Source organism: Anser brachyrhynchus (genome assembly GCF_964034855.1).
Source record: "Anser brachyrhynchus genome assembly, chromosome: 20".
In the NCBI taxonomy this organism is placed as follows: Eukaryota; Metazoa; Chordata; class Aves; order Anseriformes; family Anatidae; genus Anser; species Anser brachyrhynchus.
In genome coordinates this window covers 9166459-9194035 of record NC_137713.1, presented here as the reverse complement: position 1 = coordinate 9194035, position 27577 = coordinate 9166459, and the positions used below count along the sequence as shown (strand labels likewise).

Here is a 27577-nt window from a genome sequence, read left to right as displayed (position 1 = left end):
ACAGTGAACAGCAGCTTCTGTAGAAGCCAAACCCTCAAATTACGGCAGGCACTGCATGCCTGAAACTGCAGCTACAGGATAGGAAGCCAGCAGCTTCTACTACAAGAACCCCAACGTGGTGTAACTTCAGCCAGGTGTGCTTAGTTCTCCTTGGACTATAGGGGCAAGTTACCACATAGCCCAGGTATGCGAATTTCAGTTATTCAGATGGAAATCACAGCAGGCCCCTTAAGTCCAACAGTTGACAATCCAGTTGGAGACTTGCCAGTTTTATTTAAAAAAACAAAACAAAAAACCATTAAGGTCTAGCTTTCCATGGTTCTGTTAGTTTACTTCCCCCCCCCCCCCCCCCCCACGCTTTAAACTGCCGATGTTTTAAATTAGTTATAAAGTCAAAGCAGCAAGAGAGCACAATGTCAGAAAATTCCCTGGAAAACCTAACACATTCCATTCACTCAGAGACTGCAGATTCAATGAGACAGGTGCCACAGATCTTCAAGTGGGTCCACAATAGCCTAACTTATGCGACAAGTCATTTTACTTGCCTGGAGAAGATGATGGATATCCAAGAGGGAACAGTAATCCACATACCACAGATAGTGGTGAGCAAAAGCTGAGCAATCTTTCTTGCAAGGTCTTTGGAGCATCGTGGGGCATTCACTCATCACGAGCAGGAGAAACAGCTGTGCCCACTAAAAACATTCAGATTCTGATCGTTCTTGAAGCTGCAAGGAGCTCTTGCAACCTGTGGCTAGATGGACACGGAGGTACAGGTAAGGAGAGTGGCCAGGCCAAAGCCTCCGGCAGGACCCGAAGCAGAACTCTGGCCCACACCAGATGCGTTAAGATCAGCACGGAATCGTGGGGTCACCAGGAAGAAAAACCCAGGCTCCTAAGAATAACGGACTTCTCATTCAGGATGAGCAATCCACAGGTGCGAGACGGCCCCACCTCAGGCAAGTGAGCCAAAAGAGAGCCAAAGCCCTAGCACCAAAGGAGGAAAAAGCAGCATGATGGGGACAGCTGTCAGAAAGCTGCAGACCTAGCAGGCCTATGCTTCCATGCACCCTACGTACCAACAGAGCAACGAGCCGGTACCAGTGGTATGCTAGCAGAGGCCGCTGGGACTCCTGGCGAACAACCAGCTCCTTGGCAGGTGGGATGGATCACACAGCGCTTTGTTGTTTCTTTCCAAGTGCAGAGCAGATGACCAAAAAGGTGTTTGAGTCAACAAGCTCTTCTCAAAGTCCGCTCTGACGGGTGAACACGACCCAGGGACGAGCTGAGGCCTCTTCTGCTCCCCCCTCCTTTTGTTTTTTACCCCCCCACCAGCTTCATTTGAATGAGAATGAATCCTACAGAGCCGGTTGGTGCCAAACCTTGACCAAGCCTCGAGGGAAATTGCCAAGATGACAAAGATGAACACAGGAAGGGAGCAGCACTCCTGAGGCGCCCCAGGCTTCTGTTCAGGATGGCTGATAACCCAGAGCTCCAAGCAATCAGGCATTTCATCTCACCATAGGCCGTGCAAAACACTTCATCAGGGAATAACAACTAGAACAAAGAGGTACTGCTAGGGCAAGAGGTGTATGAGCTTGAGTACCCATGCTTGTCCAGATTCTGTACGAGCAGGCACTCCAGGAATATCTCCTTTTTATGCACAACAAACTTACACTGGCTTAGAATAACTGACACCGCAGGTTACCCAGGTTAGGCATACAAGCACATACAGTTCTACGTTAGGAGGCACAACTGAAACATCTGATTTCACTGAAACACAGGGTTTACAGCCATCTTAATTAAGCACAGTTTGGAAGAGTACTATCTGACCCCATTTTAAATAACTAATGCCTCGTGTCTGGTTCTTCAACATTTAGTACACGACATATACTAATACTAAAGGAAGCACTGCTATAGTCTGTTTCTAACACATGTTCTTAAGGTAACAAGGTACACGAGGTATGCATGGGGTTTCCTCCTTCCCCTGCCACTAAGCATTAGGGAATCCATGTGGATGAAAGTCTCTGTGAATGACAGCCACAGGAAACCAAACTCCAGCTCTGCTGCTCAATGAACCACTGGTTTTTAGCCAGTCCCAGACTGCCAGAGAATGCTGATGCTGCTTCCTTCACAACCCTCATACGTCTCTCAGTTTAGTCCACTAAGTTATACTCATTACCAAAAAGTACACAGCAGGTTTGAAGCCTCATCCTTCCAAATGCTGAAAACTCTTCGTATTTACATGAACTACACAAAGGAGCTATGGGAAAAGTGGAAATGAAGCAGTTCTGAGATGCACACACTGGCTTGCCACAGAAGAGAAGTCAGACATAGCTTAGTAACTACACCTGCTTCCATACTTAAGCAGAAAGAGCCAGACAAGTCGATACCAAGTCCTTGGAACATGTGTTGCTGACAATATTGAGAATGACATCACAGCTGAAATTATACAGGTTTAACTTTAACAGCAACCTAAAAAACCTCTTGGAAGCCTTTATATTAATCACAAAAGAACAAGGGCACCACTATAGCTTATTAGAAGAACACACAGAACCACAGCCTTCCTGGATTTTTCTGAAAAAAACAAACAAACAAAAAAAAACAATACAATTGAAACCATCATCATCCATTGCTAAATTTCATATTTAACTGAAGAAACAAAGGTGCGAGGGGAAACTCACACTGTAGAACTGTTGCCTCCACAGTTTTACGTCTTAGACCAACCAATCCTATGCTATAAACTTCATGAGGTCTTCGAAGTTGTGAAAGGGGGTGATGGAACCAGCATCACCAGGAATATGTAATGCTACTATTCCTAAAAACTGGTGTTTTGAAGTCAGGTTTTCTGGAATTATCAATACTTTTGTCAACAGGAGAACACCATCTCCCTCACTGAGATCCCCAGGAACTATGGGGGACTTGCACTTAAAACCACAAACGCAATGACCGAGGTTTGGTTGGCTTTATTGACACAGATTTAGCCCATGATGTTCGGGGTGAGCATAACAAACACACTGTTTTCAAAGTGGATGTTGTTTAATCTTGACTACCTGACAGTATAAACACGCTGCACAAGTATGAATATCTTGTAACTGGAATAAAGCAAAGGATAAGGATTATCAAACTTACGTAAGATTTAAATAAACACATGCACCTCTGTAGAAACCACAGCTGGTACAGCCACACGAGCACGGATGAGCAGGCAGTGCTCCTCGTGGTACAGAACCAGAAATACAGATCTAGCCAGGGAGATCGAGCATCAGAACCCAGTTACTCCTCTACCAGATGTGCACAGCATGCCGAGTTCCCAGCACTGCAGGGCCTACAGTACCGCTGTACTGGTGATAAAGTATCTGAAATCTCAGGGAAACCCTTTGAAAACAAAAAACAGGTGAAAAAACTGAACTTCCCTCCGTTACTCAGCTAAAAGTTTTCATAAATACCAGTACGAGACTGCTAACCCTGCAAAAATGGCAAACAAAAAGGAATGGATTTATCTTATCTTTGATCCCTCACTGAGGTCCTAATTCTGCATTTTCATATCAGTTCATATCTTTATTACAGTCCAACATTACAGCAACTTTCCTTAGAGTAAGTATACTTATGCCCACAGAAAGTCACTGTCCAAGTGAGTGTGACCGCTGCAAATCCAGTGCTCCAGCAAAAACAAATGAATTCTTCAGACAAACCCTTCAGGAGCGTTTTAGCTAGCAGCAAAAACATTTTTAGGAGTAAATGTTTCTGTTACAGATTAAAGATAGTTGCTTTGCAAGCAGTATTTAATTAGTCAAGCCAGAACATTTTACAGCTGTTGTTTTTAAATTCCCTCACAGACTGATTCTTCTTTCATATCCTGCTCTCGACCTGCATTGTCTCCCTTCCCTTAGGCAGATAAAGGTACTGTGTTATTGATTAAGCAGTGCCCATCAACAACACTTTGCTAAACGAGCACAAACAATCCCCAAAGAGTCACTGAAACTTTCAAAGTGAACTAGTGAACTCAAAATATTGCCCTGTACACAATGGAACATGTTTTATAAACAAAAGTTCCACCGTTTCACTATAAAAATGAAATTAATCAAAAAACACCCTCCCACAGATGTAAAGAACAAAAGTAATGCAGACGTAATTTTATGCATCTATACTATAGTGACTTATAGTGATACAAGAAAGGTATGTAAATTTTTTGCCAAAAATTCACATCTGCTTTAGAGAAACAAAGTGATCTGAAGAACAGGGAACATTCAAGTAGACTGAAACAGTCCCTGACCTTTTCTGTGCCCTGACTAACCTTCACGAGAGGGGAAAAAACACCTACCTAGTGGAGAGGGATACAAAGGAAAACTAGCACGAACTACAAAATACAGAAAATTTTGTAAGGCTGGATAGCACTTCCTATTTTTCGCTAGTTTGTCATATATCTAAAAAAAAAAAGTCAGTCACAGCTGAAATAACACTGAAGACCGCTGTCACTGATGACTTTTTAGGATCTGGTTTTGCCCCAGCCAACAGTTGTAAGATGCAGCCATGACATACAGAACTTTGCTCTCAAAAGAGATTAGTATCATGCAATAAACATTAAGAAGCTTGTGAAATGCAAAGATACAACGTTGAAACTTACAGTATTTAACAAAATCCTTCTGAAAATCTTTCCTAGAGTTGACAAAGGCTCTTCCTCTCTCAGTTCCAACTACAAACACGTCTGTTTCATATACAGCAATACAGGCCACTTCTGCCTTGGACTTGGCAAGTTCTTTGCACTGTAAAAAGAAAAAACAAAAATGTTTATAATAATAAAGCATAGTCAACAGAACGTATGTGGAATCATTTAAAACAGTTATTACTTCTGCTGCCAGCATTCACATCTCAGAAGATGCTGCAAGTAACATCACATCAACCACCAGCAAAGGATAATTTATACATTTGGAGTACTTTTCACGCGGAATCTGAAAAGCACTGTAGATACATCAGTGCAATTAGCTTAATCTAGACCCAGAGATTGCACTGTTTCTAATTAAAATGATTTACTCTCTCTCTCGGAAATTATTACTTCACCACTAAACAATCATATTGTCTTATACCAACTCCAGCTTTCAGCAGAGCGTACAGGAGTCTCGTTCTTTCACAGCACACTTAACGCAAGTTGTGCTGTTTTAGTTGCAAGCAGGAAGGCTGCCCACAGTCTTTGTCCTGCTGGCGGTGCTCTGGCTCAGGTGGATTCCTCCAGAGGAAGGCAAAGATCACACCCTCCCTGCACACGTGTAGGTGTGTGCTGCTGGGAGAAACCGCTGGCAAGGAAGTTAGGAAACTTGCAGTGCAAGGAGACAGCAAGATCCTGAGAAAGTTAGGGTAACCATCAAGAAGTGATCATAAAAAGTCAGCTTTTCCTAGGAACTCAGAGTTTGCTACACCCTAGAAAGCCACGGTAGTTGCTGCATGAGATGAAGTGGCAAAACCTTTAGGAGCTGATTATACCCCTTGGGAAAAAGGGGTTTGAAACCAATTCTCTTATACAGATCCCATTCAAAGTTTTATTGCTAAGAAGAAACAAGAAACACCACACAACAAAAAACAAGACGACTGCTAGTATGAACTTCCACAAGCAAGCAGAGCCACAGGAAGCTGGATAGCACACACTAAGGAACAGATATAACATTACACTCCAGCTCCCTGGGGGGAGGCAAGATATTGCTGTAAACTTGCACGTGCCAAGACAGAGCTGTGACACAGCTGCTCAGCTCGCCTACTAACCATTGACTCAAGTGCCGACATGAGGAACGTAACCACCATCCTGCTTTCAGAGGAGTCCTCATCGTGGATGGACGCTGCTGGGGCTGTAGCTTGGGCCATTCTCCTCCTATAAAATCAAACATAAAACCTGTTCAGATACACACAGCTGTGCAAGAAATCTAAGCCCTCCCTCATGAAAGAGAAGAAATATATTTATATATTCGAAAACCCAAAACCACCCCCATGAGCAAATATGCAGGTAAAGTAACAGGATCAAGTGTTCGCTCTTTTGTTCTTTTATACCTTCTGCTGTTTCATCCAAAGTGGAAGCTAAACATCTGAAAGTTAAAATGCTGTGCCATGCCTAGACCAAACACCCTTTGTGCCTAGAAAGACACGTATTAACCGATTGGACTGCTAGAGTTACAGACATGCTTAGAGAGAAAAATCAGTGTAAATTCAGTCAAATAGCCAGAGACGAAAAACATTGGAACTAATGGTGCGATAAAAGGAACGACAAGAAAACAGTTGTGGCACAGGTATTAGAACAACTCCCCTGTAACTTTCAGTACAAGTTCATCACTGTCTCACTCAAAACAACCCCCTGCCCCAAAATCACGGCCTCAAACTACAGTATTGGCAACCAGAACAGGACATTTTATTTGTGTATTCATCAGTTGCAGGATTAATGTCATAGCTAAGAAGTCCCAATTAAAGTGCTAAAATTAAAAACCAAATTTCAGGAGTGACAAAAAAGGTTTAAACCTATTTTATGTACAGCAGTCAGGACTTTCAACTTAGTTGAGTAATAATCAGGACTTGGTTATGCTTTTGCTGGCAGAACTGTCTATAGACAGCAACGAATATATTGAGAAGGAAGTTTTGACAGCTGCTAAGAGCACGTTTTCCTGTTGGAATGGTGCAACCGCTGTTTACATGTACCTAATGCAATAAGCTGACATGCCTGCAGGAGGAGAGAACTCGCAGCGTGGAGCTCTGCTCGGCTCCGTGCACCTTGAGAAAAGCACCTAGAAGTCAAGGTGAGAAAAACGAGTCATTTCAGAAGGGGCTGACAGCACCTTGCTGCTCCCGCAGAACCTGGGCTCGCAGCACAGCTCGGGTTCTCTACGGTGATGTGCGTGCTGTGAAGTGTGCAGGCATGTCAGGGCAGCACGAATAACAACCACCGCAGGCGATAATACGGGTACGCATTGGAAAAATGGCATCGAGCTGTTCCTTTGAGAGGACACAGAGCGCTTCAGAACAGCAATTAGGGGGTGGGGACCCTGCAGCACCAACAGCACAAGGTAACAGCTTGGACTAGGTGATCTTGGAGGTCTCTTCCAGCCTAAATGATTCTGCGATCCCAGCAGGCATCCAGCAGCCCTCTGACTCTCCAGACCAGCCAGCGAGGCTTGAACAGCTTCACAGCTGGGGATACACTGCAGCCAGGTAACCTGCAGCTGTCTGAGGACATCTGCAAGGAAAGGGAAATGCTGGCACCTCTCACGGCCCGGAGCTGGTAACAGGTCCTGCCTGACGCAAAAGAGCTGAAATTGGGGACTGGACGCAAAGGAAGGCCACCGCTGATCACCCCGATGGCCAGAGGAGGCTGCCAGGAGCTGTGGGCAGGCCAGCGGGGCTGGGGATGTGGAGGCAGACGGGAATCGGCCGGCAGAGGAGGGGGAGCCGCTGAGGGATGGCCTAGGGACTGTCAGAGGTGAAAGGGAGACTGATGTGACGTTAAAGTCTGTCTTCACGGAGTTTGGGATCCAACACAGTTCCCAAGCTCACCTTCGGAACTCTTTGGGGTTAGCACATTAATAGGGTTTTGTACACCATGGTAGATTTTTGACGATATAACAACGATCCGATGTAACAGATGAAGCAGAACACAAGTCTGCATCGCCCTTCTCCCACGCCAACCCGCAGCCTGACGCGGTTGTTCCGGTCCCTTTAACACCCCGTAAGCCAGCAGGGGCACAGACACGCACCCAGCCCCTCCTGCATGGGAGAACTCAGGCTGGGCACAACCAAGGACAAGCTCCTTCCCGCTGTTCACAGGCACCTGCTCCAGACGAGAGGCCAAAGAAGTTCCCGGGATCACCCCCGGGCCGCAGCCGCGCAGGGGGACGCTGATTACACGGAGCGGGCTGCAGTTCAGCACCCCGAACGAACCTGGCTGCGTTTCCGAGCTCGGATCCTCACGGCTCATGGCACCCCGTGCAAACGCTCTGGGGTTGGTACTGAGCGAGGTGTTACACGTGTAGAACACAAAAAGGCCAATTTAAACACCATTTGAGCAGCCGGAAGCTGGCTGCCCGAGCACTCCTATGTAATGCACCTATTAATCACATATTACTGGTCTGGAAGATTTTTTTTTAATATTGGTATAATTGCCCATAAATCCTTTGGCTTTATGGTGCCAAGATGAACCCCTGTCCAAATCAAGGCCTGTAAAATCGAGCAAATCATTACAAAACACACTGGTAGCGTACCAAGGATGTAGCATTCAGCCACTCCTGCCCAATGAGAGGGTCACCGTGACACAGAGCAAATAAACCCATGTTTTCATTTCACCAGGAAAAAGACAGACTGAACCCAGTAGCTTTCAGGAAGCCAAACCAAACCAACACGCATCCCGCTCCACGTGCTTCCTGCTGGCTTCTACTTTTGAGAGCCAAAAATTAGGAATACTCAGGGCAAGAAAGAGCAAAACCACAAGCCAATTTCCATCTTCCCTGGGCTCACACAGAGGCACACGTGCCAATCTTGTTAAAGCCACCGGTAACGGATACTCTCTCTACTAGGTGCTTGCCAAACACACAGCAAACAAAAAAAAAGAGTTGAGCTTTATGAAGAAGAATTATTATTTAAGGATATAAAGAATATACACGGAGAATAATGGAAATATGAGCCCAAAATACGTTTTTCTTAGAAGCAAAGCCTTAACAATAGGGAAGTGTTTTTACTTTTCACCAGATGTAATGCACATGGATATTCCCAAAGCAATCCATCTGTGTGTTGTCTGCTGCTCTCTGGAAAAGCAGCCGCGGAAGCCAAGCAGCCTCCCCTCCGTACCCCAGCAGGAGCACTGAAACAAACCCCGCTGCCCCAACGGGGAGGCACCGAACCCCAAAACACAGCTGGGCACGAGCCTGCTGAGCCCATCCTTACGCACGGCTGCCGAAGACCCGGGGCTCCCTTGGGGAAAAGCAGCCCGGCTTCTGCTGCCTCACCGCGGGCCGCTTGATATTGAGAGAATTATTTCGAGTACAAGAGCACGCATTTCATTCCAGAGCTGGAACAAGAAGGAACACAAAGCATGCATTACAAATCTAACTGGAAGCCAGGCTGCTGCTTGGCTCTCGCCGATTTTATCCCCTGGCTTCTCTGCCTTGTGGGCCGAGGCGTCAGTGCAGCACGCTGACCTGCCCGGGAAGGGCAGGAGGCTCCGTCTCGTAACTGCACAGATTAACGCTCACAAGCTATTAAGTGCAAATGAATCTTGTTAAACAGAACTTGGCCCGAAAAAAACAAAAAAACCAATCTGATATTTTTCCCTACAATATGGTTCAGTGATCCTGTTTCAGAAGAAGTTAAGCCTGATGTTTCCGAGATAACCTAGCGAAGAAACCACCAGGATGCAAGCTGCTGCCTCCCCTTTGCACGCAGCTTCCCAGGTGACATCCACCCTCGCTGCAGCACCCGTGGGTGAGAAGGTTCTCTGACCTATGCCAACCAGTTACGATGACCTCTTCTTCTTATGTCATTAAACATCTTAAAATTATACAGGTACTCTATAAGCAAGAGGTTTGGGTTAATTGCAGCCACTAGACCGCTCATCATGCGGACTGGAACCAACAAACAACAGAAGGGCAGCCAGGCTGCACGACACCTCTCCCTTCAGGTACGCCACTGGTCTTTGGAAGGAACTGTTTCCACCGGCCATAATCCAGCAGGAGCAGGAGGGAAGGATGTGGGCACCCCACACCCAGCAGGGTGCACCTGCTCGGGCTTACCACTCGCCTCTCCAGACAGAGGTTGGCTCCCTCAGAGGCACAGCCCTGGGGTCAGCAGGTAAAGAGCAGCATCAGGTAAATACACACGGTCAGCTCTTCGCTAACATTGAGCCCAGGCTATTAACTGCCCTAAAAATAAATAAATAAATAAATCACTCTCAAGCAGAGCCTAGCAGCCTTAACGGGCCAGGGAGGCTCCGCTCCCTGTTGCTTTTCCCCCCCAGCCTCTTATCTGGAGCAGCTGCTACAGGAAGAGCCTGCACGTGGTGGTTAAAATCACCCTTCTTACGCTCCTTTTGCTCACTAAAATTAAGTGTGCTTACCCCTCTGCCACGCTGCTGCCTGTCCTGGGGCACAGACACAGCCCCAGCACCAGCCAGTTCTGCCCAAGGAGCGGGCTTCTTGGTAAACCTGTGATCACCGTTCGCGCACGACACCATTCGGAGCTCAGCAACGCTGACCCACTGAACACAGCAGCCGGGCCACTCGCTGTCACCATCTCAATCCGCCTCCCCCCACGGGGATTTAACCCACGGCAGCAGGACCGCTGGGACGCAGCGCCGGGGGCTTTGCACCCAGACTCACCTTAAACCAGCCCCGCAGCACTGCTGGCGGCACCGCGTCCCGCTGCAGGTAATGGCGCTGCTCAGAGTCACGCCGCTCGGAAATATCAGCTTGCTGGAAACCCACACGCTGCCCCAAATCCCTGCTGGGGCCTTCAGGGATTTAAGTTTTCGTCTCCCCTCCTCTGAGGCAGCAGAAGGGCAGAGAAATAGAGCCCCGAACAGTTCCCCGGGGGAAACACCGGGTGCTGAGCGCACCCAGCTCTCCAAGTGCCAGCAGCGTTTTGCTGGGGCTGGGATGGAGACGTGCTTCGTTACACAGCTCCAAACCCCCCCCCAAAACCACCAGGAATTAATTTCCACTTTTCTGGGTACTTTCATGACACCCAGCCACGCGTGATGGCGTTTTACCAGCCCGGGAGGCCGGCTGCCTCCGCTACTCGAGAGCCATTGAAAAATGAACCAACTCCAACACCGCGTACTTTAACTGCACCTCTGATTCCTCTCATTCACAAGCCTGCAAAAAGATACTTAAACTTGATTTTCACCACTTCTGGAGATTCCGCTATAGACCAACACGTAACCGTGAAGTTTCAGACGAAACGAAGAAGCAGCACCTAACCCCGCTGCTCACAGGCAGGCATGTTACCGGGTTTGGGGGTGTTAGGAAACCACTAACATCAGGCTCATTTCTGTATTAAAGCCAGGCCCAGGGAACAGTTATTTTGTCTTTAGGTATGCAATGTCCTACAGCAGCACCCAGGCACCCGTGAATTACAGCTAAGCCACGTAAACACCATGAAATATTAATCACAGCAGGCCTGACCGTCTGATAATTCCTGTCTTTACCCATTTCACTGTATTTAGGAAACATGACGATGATGCTAAATAACTACTGCTTTAGCTTCCCGCGTCCACCAACACTAACACCACGTAACATCTGGGAAGTTAATTAGTCTGAACTCCAATGGCATTACAACAAAGGTGGTGCTGGCATGTTTTCTAGAGCGAGAAGCGGGTGTGCTCACTACAGCAGGCCGGCCCTTGGGATTTCTGTGTTGCACTGTAAACAACAGCCCCAAAATGATTTCAGGGCAAACCAAAAACCCCTTTAACTCCTGGGACTCCCACAAAGAGTTAACCAACACAACACACCCAGCCGGGCTTTAGCACCTTGTAAGGAACTGGAATTAGCTGAGAGCAGCAGTGAAGCTCACCGTCACACAGCAACAACCAGTCCCCTCCGCCTGGCCATCAGCTCCCCCTGCGTCTCCCCCTCATTCCTGTTACCGTATTTAACTGAACGCCGATTTCCGTGGGATTGATCACATTTGCCCTTCCCCTAAACAAAGCGCGTGTGTCAATGCTGTCGGAAATCTCTCCTCGCCTTGCTGACAGGGCCTGAGGCCAGGAATAAAGGCCAGTGCCACAAGGAAGAGCTCGGGCACGCCAGCAGCTTTCTGCCAGGTGATGCACGTGCAGCCCTCCCAGAGCGGTGGGTGGCTTGGCCAGACCCCTGCAGAGCCGCTCGTGTCCTGGCAAGTCAGAGAACAACCGGCAGCCTGCTACTGGGATGCGCAGGGGACAAACTCCTGTGCCATCTAATTTACTGAATAGATTCACTGATGTTTTTTATTAAGTGTTCTATGCACGTGTTTTATTTTGATGGCAGAGTTAAGTGCGGATGAGCGCAAACAGGTGTGTTAGAACAGCCTAAAGCTGCTCCTTATGGCAAGGTACTGACCCCAAGGTTTATACGTGTGGGCAGCAGCGCAGGCAGGTGATTAGAAAGGATCCTAGAATCGTTAAGGTTGGATCCACGATCCTCTGGTCCAACCACCCCCTACCACCAGTGTCACCCACCAAACCACGTCCCCAAGCACCGCGCCCAACCTTCCCTTGAACACCCCCAGGGACGGTGACTCCACCACGTCCCCGGGCAACCCGTCCCAGTGCCAGACTGCTCTCCCTGAGCAGAAATGTCTCCTCATTCCCAACCTGAGGCCATTCCCCCTGACCCCTCCCAGCACAACCTGCGGCCATTTCCCCCCCCAAGCCCTACCACCAGGAGCCCCCCCTCATTTGCATGCCCCATCTCATTTGCATACGCCCGCCCCCTCCCTTCATTTGCATACCCCCCGCCCTCACCCAATCACCACCGCCCCTCGCGCAGCCCCGGCACGTGCGCGCCCCCCCGCCAGCCAATGGGTCCCCGGGGAGGGGGGGGCAGGGCGCGGAGCTCCGCCCCCGCGAGCGGCGCTGAGGGGGGCGCTGAGGGGGGGGAGGAAGAGGACGGGGAGGCCGCAGCCCCTCCCCAGCAGCGCCCGGTGCCCCCGCAGGCAGGGGGCGGCCTCTCCCCGCAGGGAGCCGCGGCACCACGGCCCCTCACATCCCCCCCCACACTGCCCCGAGCTCCCGGTCCCCTCACCGCTGCCGGCCTCGGGCAGTCCGCTCCTGCTGCCGGTCCCGGTCCCGGCCCCGCCGGCTGGAAGCGAGGAGGCCGAGGCCAGTGGGCGGTTGTCCCCGGAGGCGGCGGCGAGGCTCTGGCAGGGCCCGGCCCCGCGCGTCCCCCTCACGGTGTCGGGCTGAGCCCAGCGCCGCTCCGGGGGAGGGGAGCGGAGAAGGGGGGGCAGGTTTTTTTGTTCGACTTGCCCACCCTGCGCATGCGCAAGCCGCGCGGGGGCCGCTGAGAGTTGTAGTTTTTCTTCGTACGTGCCGCCCGTCACCACGCAGGGCGGTGGGCACGGCGGAGGACTACAGCTCCCGGCGTGCCCCGCGCGGGGGAGGGCCGGCCCGACCCCAGCGCCCACAGGGGGAGCGCGGCGCCGGCCGCTCGAGCGGGCAGCGCGGAGGGGTCTGGGGGGAAGATGGCGGGGGGGGGGCCTGGTGCTGACGGCAGGGCCCGGCACCTCAGGTTCCCCCCGCCGTGCCTCAGCCCCGCTGTCAGCTTTTACCTCAAATTCTCCTAAATGCTGACGTTTTTGTTATGTTCTTCTAATAAATACGGCTGTCGCGTATATAAAGCTGGCGGCACTCTGGAAACGCTAACACTTTTCGTTGTGGTTGGTCACGAGCAGCCCCAAACACTCAGATTTTGGGATCTCACCAGCCCGCTATGGCTTCAGGCAGCACGCAGCGAGTCCACCAGTGCCGACCCACAGCACACAGTGGCCGGAGGCGTCGTGGCTCTCGGTGGTTCCTTGCCAACGCTCTCAGGATTTACGGTGTGGGGAAGCGGACAGAAGCATGTGCAGCAGCCTGACAACAATAAAAAAAAATCACAACCCACAAGCAAACCACCGCTTTCATCACCACCTGAACCTAAACCAGAAGATTTTGCCCTGCGGCACTGGGGTGGTTCCTTTTTCAGCTCTTGTGCAGGGAAGGGCATAATCTCTGGTGAAGGACCGTAATCAGGAGGGCAGGAATAACTTCCTAAACTGCCACAACTATTTTCTGAGGGAATGCATCAGCTCTCTTTCCACTTGCAATGTCCTTATTAGAGGTAGCCATTACTCCAGGGTGAGCACATGCTAGCATCTCAGCCATACCACGCTACACACACAGCCCTGACCAGTGAGGAGACACGGGACTGTGGCTTGTTTGCTTTTGTGAAACGTTTACTTCACCCTGATGCTGGCAACTTTGCCCTGAAAGAGGGCAGAGTAACAGGGATCTGCTCAGCAGCCCAGCTGCAGGCAGTAACATACACCTGGGCACTGAGGTATTTTAGCTAGTGCAGGAGATTTTGACAGGTAACACCTCATTTCTTACAGATTTAGATATCCTAAGCGGTCCCTTCCAACCTCAACTGCTCTCTGATTATGGGAGCGATAGCTGGCAGCTGCTGCCCGCCTGGCTCACTGGCTACCACTTGGCCCCTCATGGGAGTGGGAATTGGGTATTTCTCAGGGACAGGATCCTTCCCACTCCTCCATATCTCTCTGTACCACCTGACCCAGCCACTTGAGCTGTGGGGCTGGGCACCCTTCAGGAAAAAAGGGATGCATAATGAGAATTGAGTCATGCTTTATTTGGAATAATGTTTACCCATTGTGGTTACAAGCCGACTAACTGAAAAATTAGTTCCTTAAGGCTTCTATATCCATCAGAGACATTCGCTGGATGTTGTAAATCAATGCTCAGAGTAGGAATATCTTGTGTGTTTCAGTAGCTACAGTAATTAACAACTGTAACTTATTACCATGGACCGCAAGAATCTCTCCATCAGTTCAGACCCTGGAAATCCAAGCAGCTTCCTTCTGAAAAAAGACACTGAACTCAACACACAGCCTCTGTGGATTTTTACCAGCAGGTTCCTGAATTGATAGTTATATAGAAACATCTGACCAGTTCATCTTGATATACTTTCCAGGCTTAAAATTCAAAGGCCAGTCTTCTGGCAGAAAATACTCTGGTCTAAATTCCTTGGTTTAAAGCATTTTGTATCACTTTGCTTCTCCCTCTACTAGTTAACCAGCTGAGCTTCAACTACAGATTGACCAAGAATTTCACACAGCAAGGCAAGAAAAACATTTCTCTTAAACAGGGCAGCCAGACTGTAAAAACAAACTGTTAGAAAGGAGAGGTAGAATCTAGAATTATTTTTATCATCGATGAAATAATAAAAAAAATAATCCTATTTGAAGTTCATAGTCTCCTTCTGAAAACAAACTGAGACCAATACATACAGTTTTTGTTTGATTGGTTGATTTTTTTTAAGCTTACTCATTAGTTTTGGAAATTATTCTGTTTCATCCCCAGAAACACGCATTATTCTCTTTAACACTAAAAAGAGTTAGGCTGTCTTTATCAGAAGGCTTTGCTTCAACACATGCAGTGAGTTACAAATTTAACCTCCAGCTAGGCAGAGTGTAGGGGATTCCAGTCAGCTCACACTTCAGATTTCTATGGGTAAATCTAAATATTCCTGACAACTTACATCTTAACATCTAGCATCTGAGAGCAAAAACCTTTGTGTGTGCCTGTTGAAACTACTGAGTCCTTAAAACCTGGTGGAGGCGTGATGGCGAGCAGAAGCCAGCCCGATCCTCGCTGCTCCCCATAGAGCTGCTTCTCCAGGCAGACGCATTCTGCCCTGCACAACTTCTCGGGGGCTTGTTACAGATTTGATCCCAACTCTTTCCACAGGTATTGCCATTTATTTGCCTCAGGTTATCAGCCCGGGCGTTTTGCCATCTTTCTCTCCAAACAGCTTTGTTTCAGGATTCACAGCATAACCTTTGGGCAGAGGAGAGGAGGGAGGCAGACTCAGCCCATCAGGGAACAAAACCAGTGCAGAGTTATGTTGTCTTTTATACTCTGTGCAGAAGATCACTTCAGTGTCTGGACCCCGTGCTGCTCTGTCAGTCCCTGAGAGCACAGGGTTCAGAGCTCCCCGCTGTGCAGTGCTTCCGTTACATCTAGATGTAATGTCTTTTCTTCTCCCAAGTTATTATTTTTTTAAAATTTCAATTCCAAAACCACTATGGCTCCACAACAGCCAAAAACAGCAACATACTCTACATTTGAGAACACTGGTGCAGGATGGACCAGAACGGGGCCACACTGCTGCAGGCCACATCTCTGCAGAGCAGAGCTCCAGGCATGCTCATCCCATGCGCCTTTACTCATTTTCCTTTGCTCCACTTGGCTCGATTCCTTCACAGTTGTCTTTCACTGAGCTTTTCCTCTGTTAAACAGTAAGTAAGGACATCCTGTATTTTCGCTTGGAACACGGTGTGCACGATAAGGCTGGTGAACACATGGGCAGTACAAATATTTGGATGGTAAGAGCACAGACCGTTTTCTCCGATCACTTGCTGCTCTGCCCTCAGTTAGGGATGCTCTGGGGTGTTCAGCAAGGATGGGGCAGCAGACCCCAACTCCAGGGTGCTCTTGGTTGTCCCTCTCCAACACATCTGCCTTGCTGTCCCCTCCAAAGTGATGACCTTAACTCAGGAGCCTCCCATCGCCATTGGTTTTAATGTCTCTATAAAGCCCACCAAGCAGGCAGGAATCTTGCAGTGGCTCTTGTGCTGCAGTCTTTCCAAAGAAGGAAGCATTTTAAAATCATTTGCCTTTTGTGACAGAGTATTACAGTCATAGTAAATATGCACTGCTCTAAATATCCGGATTAACAACAACAGCAAAAACTAACTCACAAAAAATAACCAAACTTGACACATCATCTGAAACTGCAGATGCCAGCAAGAGGTCCTGGGGACTTCTAAACGCATCTCTTTCAAGCACAAAAGCAGTTTCTTCTTAGGAAATACGTGGCGGATCCGTGCAGTGAGATGCTTGGATGAGCACAGCAGTAAATGTGAACATCGCATGGTTGTGCCTCATATTCAGCTGGTGCCGCAAACTTATTGAGACAAAATTACTTTTCTTTTTTTTTTTTTTTAGTTATTAGGAGGAAATTAGATTGGGAGTTTGCCAGCAAGGCTTTATCATCTGAGGTTGGTTTTTGTTTTTTGTTTTGCTTGTTGTTTCCTCCTCCATGCTCCTCACCAAGCCACCTTTGCCAGCAGAATCACGAAGCCTAGCCCAAGCTGCTGACAAACAGACCACAATTTTCTCCTACATGTTTGATACAAAAACCCACAACACCCAAGTTGGAAGAGGGAGTCTTGCACTTGTTTGCTATAAAGGAAGGAAGACCTTTCTAATGACCTACATTTCTAGGAAAAAGGACTTTGGGAGCTTTTTTTTATTATATATATTACAGAACTATTTTGTTGGTAAACTGTAATATGTATATTTATGTATATGCACTTATACCAAAGACAAATAAATAACAAAACCAACAAACAACTTCAGGAGCCATGCGCATCCAATTTGTTATTTCAGCCCTTCTTCCCCATGCATGTTCCTGCTTTATGAGCTCACAGGGATGGGGATGGCAGCCTGGCTGCCATTGGGGTCACCTCTTGGGCTCCCTGACACCTCGGTAGTGCTGCTCTACCTGGGCCTTCTCCCCTCCCCACATCTCCTCCCAAGGGAGCTGAGCCCACCCGATGCAGAGGTGAAGCAGCTTAGGACCAAGCACGGAGTGGACGCTCCTACAGCGGTGTCAGTGTCACCTGCCTCGGTGCCTTCCCCAGGCAAACCCCTTTATTTAGTTTTGGGCTGAACGTGCTCGGCTGTCACTATTACTTACCCGCCTGCCGATCTGTTGGCACTTCTGAACATCACTGACTTAGTGCATCCTTATTGCCAATTAGTCTGCACTCTATCGACATCTGGGCGTGAAGAAGGCTGGCATTTTATTTTACTTTATTTTGTTCTGGCTGCAGTAGAAGACTGATTTACTGACGCAGACATCAGCAGCACAAACAGCAGCTTAAAATGAATCGTTAACATCATTAGAGCAAGGGTCAGGCTGCTGGCTGCAGATGAGGTCTTTCCTGAGGATCTTATCTCAGCCTCAGAGCTCGCGGTCAGCTCCCCCAGACCAACACTGCTCCGGCCCAGCCTACGCGGGGCTTTGTGAGAGAAGTCCTGTGCCACCCCATGGCAAAGCAGTGATGGTGCTGCCTGCGGCTGTTTTCTTAATTCTCCTCATTCATTTCCAAATGGATCACATTGATTCAGTCAGGGATAAGGGGGAAGGACGCTTTGGAGAAGCTGAAGTGGGACAGGAGAGGCCGCCATCACGAGGCACCCGACCGCAGGGCTCCCAGTGACGGCCAGGCCCCAGCGAGCAGCACTGGTGCTGCACAGCTCCACGCAAGGGCTGGAAGTGATCCCTCGGTGCTCACCCAACACGGGACCCAAGAGAATCAGAGCAGTGAGCCCAGAGCAGCTCTGACACCTCAGCTCGGGTTCAGTAGGACCAGCACAGAGGCACAACCAAAGGCGCCCACGTTGCCTCCCCCAGCACAGGCCACCTGGGTCCCCCCCAGCTCAAGCCCCTGGAGCAGGGCAGCTGGTCACACCTGCAGGTGCTTTTTAGAGCTGGAAGATGGAGAAGAGCAGGAAGCTGCCATCAAACAAGCCTCCCTGCCCAGGGTGAGCCCTGGGTTACACAAGCACAGCCTATGGGGCCAGCCAGCAGCACAGGGGGCACCACAGACATTGTGCACAGAGCAGGACAAGCACACGCAATGCTTTCCCCAGACACTCTCCCAGGAGGTTCCTGCCCCCATGGGTCTTACCAGCCTGGTAGTCCTCAGCAGATCTTGCTGCCAGGCTTCTCCAGCCTCCCCTTGAGCTCACAGGCTTTCCACAACACCCTTTGTCACTACCCAAGATGATCCTTGAGGAGCAAGCACCTCCACACCCCTCAGAAACCTCCCACCTCAGCCCTTCCCAGAGGACTATTAACGTGCAGGTTAACGAGGAGCCTCGTTGCCCTCCTGTGGCACACAGTTGCTACACAGAAAGACTGTCTGGCAGTCTTTCTGCCCCACTTTCCCAATGGCAAAGCAAGGCAAGGGCTGCCCGGCGCCAAGCCGGCCATGTCCCAGTCCCGGTCCCATGTGCAGGTCCCAGCCCCACCACGAGGGCCGTGGAGCCACCTTGGTGAGGCTGCTGCAGGGCCTGGGCCTGTCCCACCTCAGAGGACCCTCTCCCAGGTCTTACCGAGTGAAAAAGTACCACATAATTTTAATGATCACAGCGGTTCATTGCACGTAACCCCCTCCTTCCCCAAAACCCACTGATGAAAAGATATTAATCTTAGCCCGAGTTCAGTTCAGCCACATCCCTCTGCCTCTGTACCCCATGGAGCTGTTAATTTGTGTCCAAGGCAGCTGTTTCAGACGTGCATTTAACAAAAAAATCGTCAGCGTCCTGGAGAAAGCACCCACGTTAGGACCACGGACATCTTGCTATGGGAACGGCTTTCTTCTGCCATGCGTGGTCCTGTGCACTGGCACAAAGCGCGCCCCAATGAACTCTTCAAAAATTGAAAATAAATAAATAAATAAAAATACAACCAAAGAGCTGCTTGTCTGGGGTAGGGAAGCAACAAGACCTCTGGCGTGGCTGCGGTAGTGGTTTGCGACACATTCGCCGTCTCCCTGCAACATTTCGCAAAGCGTTCGCTCACAAATGGATTCGGGGCTCTGAATGGAGGCGCAGATGCTGTTTATGCTGTTCTCTAGCATCTCGTTGCACTATACTTTTTAAAAATGATTTGAATCAAAGCGCTCATTCTTTAATTAAACTTCATTTAGCTGCCATCTGCCTGGGATCAAAATGGCTTCATGTTTTGCAACTCTTAATGAGGATTGTTATTGGATTTGTAAACACATAAACAACAACAAAAAACCCCACCAAACTCTTTGAAAAGTCATAAATGAGGAACGCGGCTTAAGTGTTAAGATCTGCATCTTCATCTTCTAATTGTAACCGAGCGCATCCCATTCAGCAGATAATCACGTTACACACAAAAACCGGGTATAAAAATACCCTGCAACTGGAGGACCAAGGGGAGGGAAGCTCTGGGAATTACGGCTGAGGGAAAACAGTAATAAAAGTGAGATCCGGCGTTTTGGTGGTGGGAAGGGTCAGCGCCGCTGGTTCCTGTGCAAGAGCAGGCACCGGTGGTGGGAGTTTCCTACTCCGGTCCCGGACAGTGAAAAGGGGGTGCTGTGACCCTACAACCCCCTGAAATTACAGCGGAAAAGACTGCTATTCTCTCCCAAAAATATAAACGTTACCTGAACGCAGCAGCTTCAAAACCCAGCCCGGCCATGGCGGAGGTGCCAGCCACAGAGCATCCTGCCCCATTGGGCACGGCTTGAGCTGCCCTGTGGAGCAGGGTTTTGGGGCACGGGGAACCCAAATTAATTAATCAATTTAGCCAGGTTCAGAGCAGGGGATGCCGCAACTGGATTTGGGTTCAGCAAGACCCTAATGCACCCGGCTGGGAAAACCAAACAACCAAGTGGGGAAACAGCCCTGCCATCTCCCTTCTCACCTTCCTTTTTTTCCCCCACCTTTTCTAGCCTTTACAACTGCATTAAGCTTTCCGAATTAAGTCATTATTCCCCAGTGTAGCTCTGGTGCCCTAATTTAACTTGGCTGCCTGGATGCCCCTGCCTTCAGCAGCGACTCAGTAATCCAGCCCCACAGCCCGCCCCGAGCCTGCCCCACTGCTGCTCACGGCCACGGGTTGGGGCAGTGCCGGAGACCTCCGCTCATTACCGAGCCTCTCCGCCGCCTTCAGTGGTCATGAATGAGGCCTTTTAACTGCAAAAAAAAAAGAAAAGTCAAAATATAATGAACATGCCCTCCCAGGAGACACCTCCTCGGGGTGGTTTGATCTGTGAGTAAGCCCCTTTCAGACATGTTGGAAGAGAAAAAATGTATTTTTACCTCTGAATCATGTTTCTTTGTTTCCTAATTGGAGATGCCACGGGTCTCAGCATCAGGCAGAAACATGAAAGACTTCAGATTTTGCTGCCGACTGTTCAGATGTCAAACTGTATGTCTAATTGGGGTCACTGATACAGCTCTTTGCCCTTCTTTAGGCTGCTGGCTTTGTGCCTTCTCCTATGTTTGTTTGGGCTTTTATTATCTCATGCGATCATTTGCATCTAACTCCACAGCAAATGCGAGTCAAGAAGAAAGAAATAAAATTGCAGCCGCTTTGAAGCAGCTCCACCCGCGCTCAGAATCCTCTGGTGGCACGGCAAGCCAAGGACTCAGGCAGACTGAAAACCCATAAAACAAATAAAGCAGCACGTTACGCTCATTAAAGTCATCATGAATTTGATCTCTCCATCTGATACCATCCTCTTCCTCCTGGAGCACATGTCTGGATGCTCGGGGGGCAGCTTTGCTCTGTGGGAAAGGCTGTGACCTGTCCTGGAGCCTGCAAGGAGCCTGGGCAGTGGGTGTTGGAGCACCGACTTCTGCACAGAGACGTTTCTGCTCGCTGGCTCCTTACACCACCGAGCATTTGCTCTGGAAACATCTCACCTGAGCACAGCTCTGAGCACACACAAGGCACCGATTAAATACCTGCAGCGGTAATAACAGTGATCAGCGACACCAGCGTCTGCTGCCAAGATCTGCTGGCAGAATTAAGGTAAAATTCTGAAAATGTCAACCAGCATCCCTCAGTTTACTGGGTTACATCATCTGGTTTGCATGGTGCACAGAGCAGCCCACGGGGCTCTCCCACATGCTTGCAGCTTGCGATCCAGCGACACAGAACCAGTTGAGCATCAGAGAGCAGCCTGTACTCACTGCGTGAGCTTTCCCCCCTCCAGAAGGCATCAAAGCCTTGTAGGAAATCACGGATAGTGAAGAACTTCACCGGTTCAGAAGACAGTTAAATGCACGTAACCAAAATTGCTTCTGTGACTTCACTGCTGCAATTTGGTCCTGCTCCTCCTGCAGCTCTCCGTAAGTTTTTACACCTTTGATTCAAACCTGAAGACATCAGTGGCAAGTGAATCATCAAAGCGTGTCGAACCTCTTGGTTTCAAACACTGATGATGCTAAAAATCCTATTCAGCAGCCAAAGCGTAATGAGGAGGTCTGTCCAGAGGTGCCCTCCTGCACTTACTCTTACCTACAAGTGCCATTTGTCAATAATGTATGTAACAAAAAAAAAAGTACTTTTAAGAGCAAGGCAACACTTTTTATTTTTATTTAAAAAGGCCTTGATGGCAGGAATATAGTGTAAAAATCATTGGAAAAACTAAAAGGCATTGATACATATTGGAATATACACTTTTTACATAAATTACATTTATTTATTTATTCTTTCATTTGAGGTTCTTATTCGGTATTGAGGTCTAATAGTTAATAGGTCCTGGGATCTGGACGTTTAGACCACCATAGTCTAACATGTACATGTTCATGGGCCATTGCTGAAAGAGAGGGAGAGAAAAAGAAGGCAAAAGTCTCTGTTAGGACACAACACAAAAACATGCATACATCAAATCTCTGACATGTTCAGACACGGGCAGTTGCTCCCACTTTCCAAATAAAAGAACCAACCCAAAACCAAAACACCACCAGCAAACCTGACAAAAAACCTTCTAAGTTTATATTTCTCTTGTGTATTTTTTTTTAAGAAGCGTTTGGTATCATCCACAACCGAAGCCAAGCCCTGAGGGAGAACAGGTTGAATGCATCTCCACTGATCTCATTTCCTATTTTTTGCAGTTTTGATGCGTGCCGGAGCTCAGCATCGCGCCCGGAACAGGGACTGGAGGGGGGATGCCGGGTCCTGCCGAGAGGCGCTACGGGGCCATGGTGCCACCGCCACCTGCGTTTGGGGCAGGGTGGGTCCGGGGGAGCCCCGGGGAGCATTGCTCCGCTGACACCCCCTGACAAGCCCGGCAGGAAAATGCAGCCCCAAAGCTGCGCCAGCTCCTTCGCCAAACCTGGTCGTGCCACTTAACGTCACACTTTACAGGGTTTGTCGGGCGGAGGGAAGTGGTGACGGTTCGAGGAGAGCAGAGAGCAGCATCCTGAAGCAGAAAGATAGGTAGGCAGTAACCCACTTAATATTTGGAAGGCTTTACCACAAGAGAGATCTGATTTGTTGATGACGTGGACTCCATATTGGAAGAGGAGGAGGAGGAAGATGAGGAAGAGGAAGATACCGAGTTCCCTTCGGAGATCCTCTTCCGCTTCCTCTTGGGAACACTGCTGTCTTTTTCTGCGGGGAGAGAGGGGAGAAATGAGGTGTCTGTGCCCTGTGAGCGTGGCCGAGGGGTGCGCAGCACCTCGGGCACGGGGACGCCTCCTGCAGCTGCCCCCTCTCCTCCCTCTGAGTGTCCCCGCAGCCACGGCCGTGCTGCGGCTGGTGACATTGGCTTCGCCTCCGCCACCTGGCACGGAGCTGCCAGTGGTGCTCAGGCATGGGCTAAGGAAATCCCCAAAATGGATGAATCCCAAACTCCAGCCCTCGCAGAGCCCGATAGCCTACAGACGGTGCCTGTGCTGAATGCTTCAGGGCTGTGACGTTGCCAGCTCTGACACCAATATGCCCCTATATATATATATGATACACCCATATATGATACACCCATATATATGTGATATACTCTCACTTATATATGTGCATATAAAATTTCTCCTTGTCTCATTTTCCATCAGCTCACATTGCAGGCTTGCCAGATCTCTCTCCTCTACCTAGCCACCTATTTTCAAAAAACTAACAGGATCCTAATTATCTCTGGGTTGCTAATTCTGACACGTTTGATTAAATGAAATTTATTGGGGAGGATAGGGCAGAGAGAGAAATACATTCGGAGGGATCACAGAAACCTTGTTTCCTTAGAAGCTCAACTGATAAACGATGGATGAAATTAAGGGCTTTAACCAGCGAATAAATTGCTCACAGTGAATAAATTGCTCATGGGAAAGGGACAATCAAATCCTCCAGAAGACGATGAAAATTTGAGTCTAATGGCACAGGTCTCTCGCCAGCTCACAGAAATACAATCATCTAAGATGACAGCTTGCTCCTGAGCCTGAGCCAACGCTGAGCCTGACTTTTCTGTTTCCAGAAGGATGCGGGAGGTACAAATGCCTCCCCACGGCCCCCCATCCATTTTGCCCGTATATTCTCTGCCACACTGCAGGGAAAGCTATGGATATGTCTCAGCCCTTACCTGTTTGTTTGGCCTCAGTGCAGATTTCAGAAAAAGGCCTGTGTAAGAGAAAACATGGGGTCAGAGCACGCAAGCACCTTCCCCCCACTCTCTGGAGGGAAGCACCCCCAAAAAACTCAGCTGGGTCTCAGGGCCATCCCCTTATCTGCCCCATGATATCTCCTGGCCCCTGTGCCATGCCCCTTCCCAACATCAGCACCTCAAACTGTTCAGAAAAGAGGGGATAAATGGCTGAGCACCTCCCGTGGTGCAGGATTGCGGGTGGTGGGGATGGGGCAGGTCCTTCATGGGTACGTGGCCCCATGGGGCCTTACCTGACTAGTGGCTGGGACAATGCTTAACCAACTAAAACCTCTCCGCGCCGCAGAGCTGGGGGAACTTACTGGAGCTGGTTTATAATCACCATCCGGATGCTCTCCCGTGCCTTCAGGATCTTCTCCAGCCGGTGGATGTCGTAGGTATTGGGGTTTCTGAAAGGGATATCGTCCGGCAGGCCGGTGACCTCCACCGCGTCGGGGCTGTCCCTGATGAGTTTATAGGGCACCATGATGGGCCGGTTCAAGCCCAGAGCCTCTCCTGTAAGGGCAGAGCAGAGGACACCGCACCGACTTTACCCCACAGGGCTCAGGACCACGCCAACAGAAGGATCGAGAGCCCCGGGGGGAGCTGGGGAACCCACAGATGCCACGATGACCGCGGACCTGCCGTGGGGCTGCATCGCCACGTCCCACCGAGCTGTTTCACGTCTGCCTGTCCAATTTATTGCCTGCCTCTGCACTGTTGGTCTCCATTGGTCTCTAGGAGCCTCACGTGGAGACTGGTTCACGGCCCCAGCACCTCTGCTCAGTGCAGAGCACACCCACTGCCGTGCTTGTACCATGCACCCAGCGAGCCCAGCGCCGTGCCCGTGGCTGGGGCAGCACCAGCGTGGGAGGATGAAGCAGGGCAAATGAGAGGGATTTATCCGTCTCTCCTCGGCTCTCTTAGGCAGTTTTGGGGGTCACTGGGGTGTGGAGATCACATCCAGCACGCTGCATTCAGCAGCCCCCAGGAGCCCTGTGCTGCAGGAACTGCTCTTGCCCACTTTTTGAATTCCTTCTTCCCTTTGGCTTCCACAACATCCTATGGCAGCAAAATATGACAATTTAAAGGCATGCTGCATTAAAAGTACTTCCTTCTGTGTTGTTTAAGCCCACTGCCCATTTCTCTGGGTCCCCCTTTAGTTCCTGCACTTTGGGGAACAGCAAGCATCCCTCCCTTCTGTGCTGGTCATGGTTTTACAAGCCTCTCTCCCCACCTCTTTGCCATCACTTGGTCGCTTCCCTTCTTTTTCAAGCAATTATTTACATCCTGCCCCAGCTCCTATTTCTCTCCACTTCCAGTTGATTTTCCTATGACGCCTTTTCCCAACGACCAGCTGGGATGGGTGGGCTCGCCAGGCAGCACAAGGAATCCGCAAAGGGCATTTGCAAATCTCCCTCCACCTCCTGACCTGCTTTTCTGCCGCAGCTCCAGCAGGCTGGCGCAGGGCAGGCACGCACCACGGCTCACGCTAGCTCAGGACGCATCAAAAACGCATCAAAGGCTGACGGCAGCCTGAACAAATCCTGCTCCCGGGCTGCGTTTCGCCCTCCTCCCTCCCCGCTCCAAGGATGAGCTGTCAACAAGAAGGTCACGGTCCCACCTGCGGGAGCGAGGCGCGGGAGCATCCCCGGGGACGGGCTGCAACGCGAAGCAGCGGGAGGAAACCTGTGCTGCAGCAGGCTGCCGTGTGCTCGGCCTATAAATAGAGCCCTTCAGCCTAATTAATTTTAACTACGGCTGCTGTCAGCAAAAACAAACTCGCCTTGCTCTGTGTGCAGATGGGAGACTCACCGTATTTTTCATTGAAAAGCTCTTTCACTTGCTCTCGGAGAATCACCTTCTCTCCGAGCCTGTTGGCGTCGTCCTCATCTGCAAAGCAAAAAGGGCAGGGAATAAAACCTCCCGTTTCTTCCTGACCCCCGGAAAGCCCACCCCACCGCCACGGTGCTGCGTCTCGAGACACCCCTCCGTCCGAGCCCGACGCGGGGACACCTCAGATGCGGCTGCTCTTCGCTTGCACCTTCTGTCACCTTCCAGAGCAGCGCGCGGTAGCTATAAAATGCTGCCAAATCTGCATTTGCCACGCGCTTCCATGGCTGAGAGCATTTTACATCCACTTTGCGGTGCTGGAAATGACTGCAAAATGTGCAAGGCAATGGAGACTCAGGCCCTGAGCGCCACAAATGCTCCCACAAGTGATATCAAGGAATGAGATAGCGCTTTTATAGCCGGGCTCCTAAGTACAGTATTGTTTTATAATATGCCATATAATCAGCTTGGCTTTACTAGCTTTTTTAATTATCCTCATCACGCCAACCAGTTTCTTCTCCGCTCTCTCCTTTTAAATGACATGCCCGTGCCAGGAGACTTTCCCCCAGCTATTCAGCATCCTCAGGGGGCTCCAGGATAAAATGACCGTCTGCGGTACCTGCTCCCCGGGATGCTTTCCCACCCCACAGACATAAAGGACAACCCAAATGAAGCTTTTCCACCTCTCTGTGTGGCTCACCCCCCCAGCCCTGGGACACGAGGCAGGACCACGGCACCCGAGCTGGGCAGAGCAGGGATGGGCGCCGCCTTCCCACCCAAACCGAGCCTGTCCCCGCTGCTCTAAAGCAGATGCCGGTGAGCTGGGATGTGCACGGCCACCATTACATGGGAATTTAATTTGGCTCCTTAAATATGGGAATCACAGAGACATCACCTCCACGAAGCGAGCTTGCCATGCTCAAGTCAGGTATTTTTGCCCAGGGGCGGTTATTTAAAATACCAAGGTGAGCGCTGCGAGCCTTGGCACAGCTGTGAAGGACCTGAGCATCCTCTGCCCGCAGTCTGGGGCTATTTAATTTGATTTTGAGCAATCACGTGGCTTGAAATTTTGTTTTATGTACGCATGGAAAACCTCACGTGGGTCCCTGCCTCCCTGAGAGGGGATTTGGAGGCTGGCGCTCAGCACCGCTACTCGCAGCAGGAGCCACGTGCTTCGGCTGCTGCAGGGCTCGGTCCTGGGAGGAAGCTGCCACCCTCACATCTCAGTGCCCTGCTGCCCCAGGCTACGGCCCCAGCAAAGCCTCTTCTCGAGCTGCTGAGCCTGAAAGCGGCAGTTTTGTATGCCCAGACATAACTGGGAGCAAAGGGGAGAAGTTTCTGCGAAGGAGCCTTTGGGCCAAGTCGTGCTTCAGATCCAGAAATGGCAACAAAAGGAGCTTGAAAGGGATGGAGCGAAAAATAAGTGAAATGGAAGAAAATAAAACAAACATCTCCAAGGACCTCTGGTTTCAAGAAACAAGACGTCTGCTTGCCGTGCCACTCCTGAGGCCGTGGCACTGCTGCAGGGGGGCTGGCGGGGGCAAACCCTGCGGGCTCCCTCTGTGACTTCCTTGTCATTTATGCTCAGTTGCTGGGATGTACGTACACACCCGCGTGGAGGTATAGATGGTAGCAGACAAAGAAACATCAAAATGACGTTGTTCTCACTTGGTTCATTTTCCTCTGAGACTGAAAAACGCACAAGCTCTTTCCTTTCCGCTAATGCCCCGGGAGACCCAACTGGCAGAAACACAATCCCAAGGCTTTTTTTCTGCCTTGT

General features: G+C 49.9%; 2 protein-coding genes across 18 annotated transcripts in view; both read right to left on the bottom strand.

Annotated features, from left to right (window-relative positions):
* Positions 1-12945, bottom strand: part of GTF2I (general transcription factor IIi) — a 73244-nt gene extending 60299 nt beyond the window's left edge. For 7 of the 10 annotated variants that reach the window (XM_080562944.1, XM_080562949.1, XM_080562950.1 and 4 more), the window contains exons 1-3: positions 12744-12924; positions 5752-5857; positions 4622-4760 (exon numbers count right to left, since the gene is read on the bottom strand). In XM_080562944.1, the coding sequence (XP_080419070.1) occupies positions 4622-4760; positions 5752-5850 (238 nt within the window). In that variant the 5' untranslated portion in view covers positions 5851-5857; positions 12744-12924. Of the gene's footprint in view, positions 1-4621; positions 4761-5751; positions 5858-9752; positions 9776-12743 lie in introns of those variants that run through there. The other 3 variants (XM_080562946.1, XM_080562951.1, XM_080562945.1) reach the window with 3 other exon arrangements.
* Positions 12946-21895: 8950 nt separating this feature from the next.
* The window catches only part of GTF2IRD1 (GTF2I repeat domain containing 1), a 58429-nt gene continuing 52747 nt past the window's right edge, over positions 21896-27577 (bottom strand). For all 8 annotated transcript variants that reach the window (XM_080562934.1, XM_080562936.1, XM_080562935.1 and 5 more), the window contains 5 exons: positions 25780-25857; positions 24288-24480; positions 23905-23942; positions 22810-22946; positions 21896-22149 (listed from right to left, as the gene is read on the bottom strand). In XM_080562934.1, the coding sequence (XP_080419060.1) occupies positions 22075-22149; positions 22810-22946; positions 23905-23942; positions 24288-24480; positions 25780-25857 (521 nt within the window). In that variant the 3' untranslated portion in view covers positions 21896-22074. The remainder of the gene's footprint in view (positions 22150-22809; positions 22947-23904; positions 23943-24287; positions 24481-25779; positions 25858-27577) is intronic.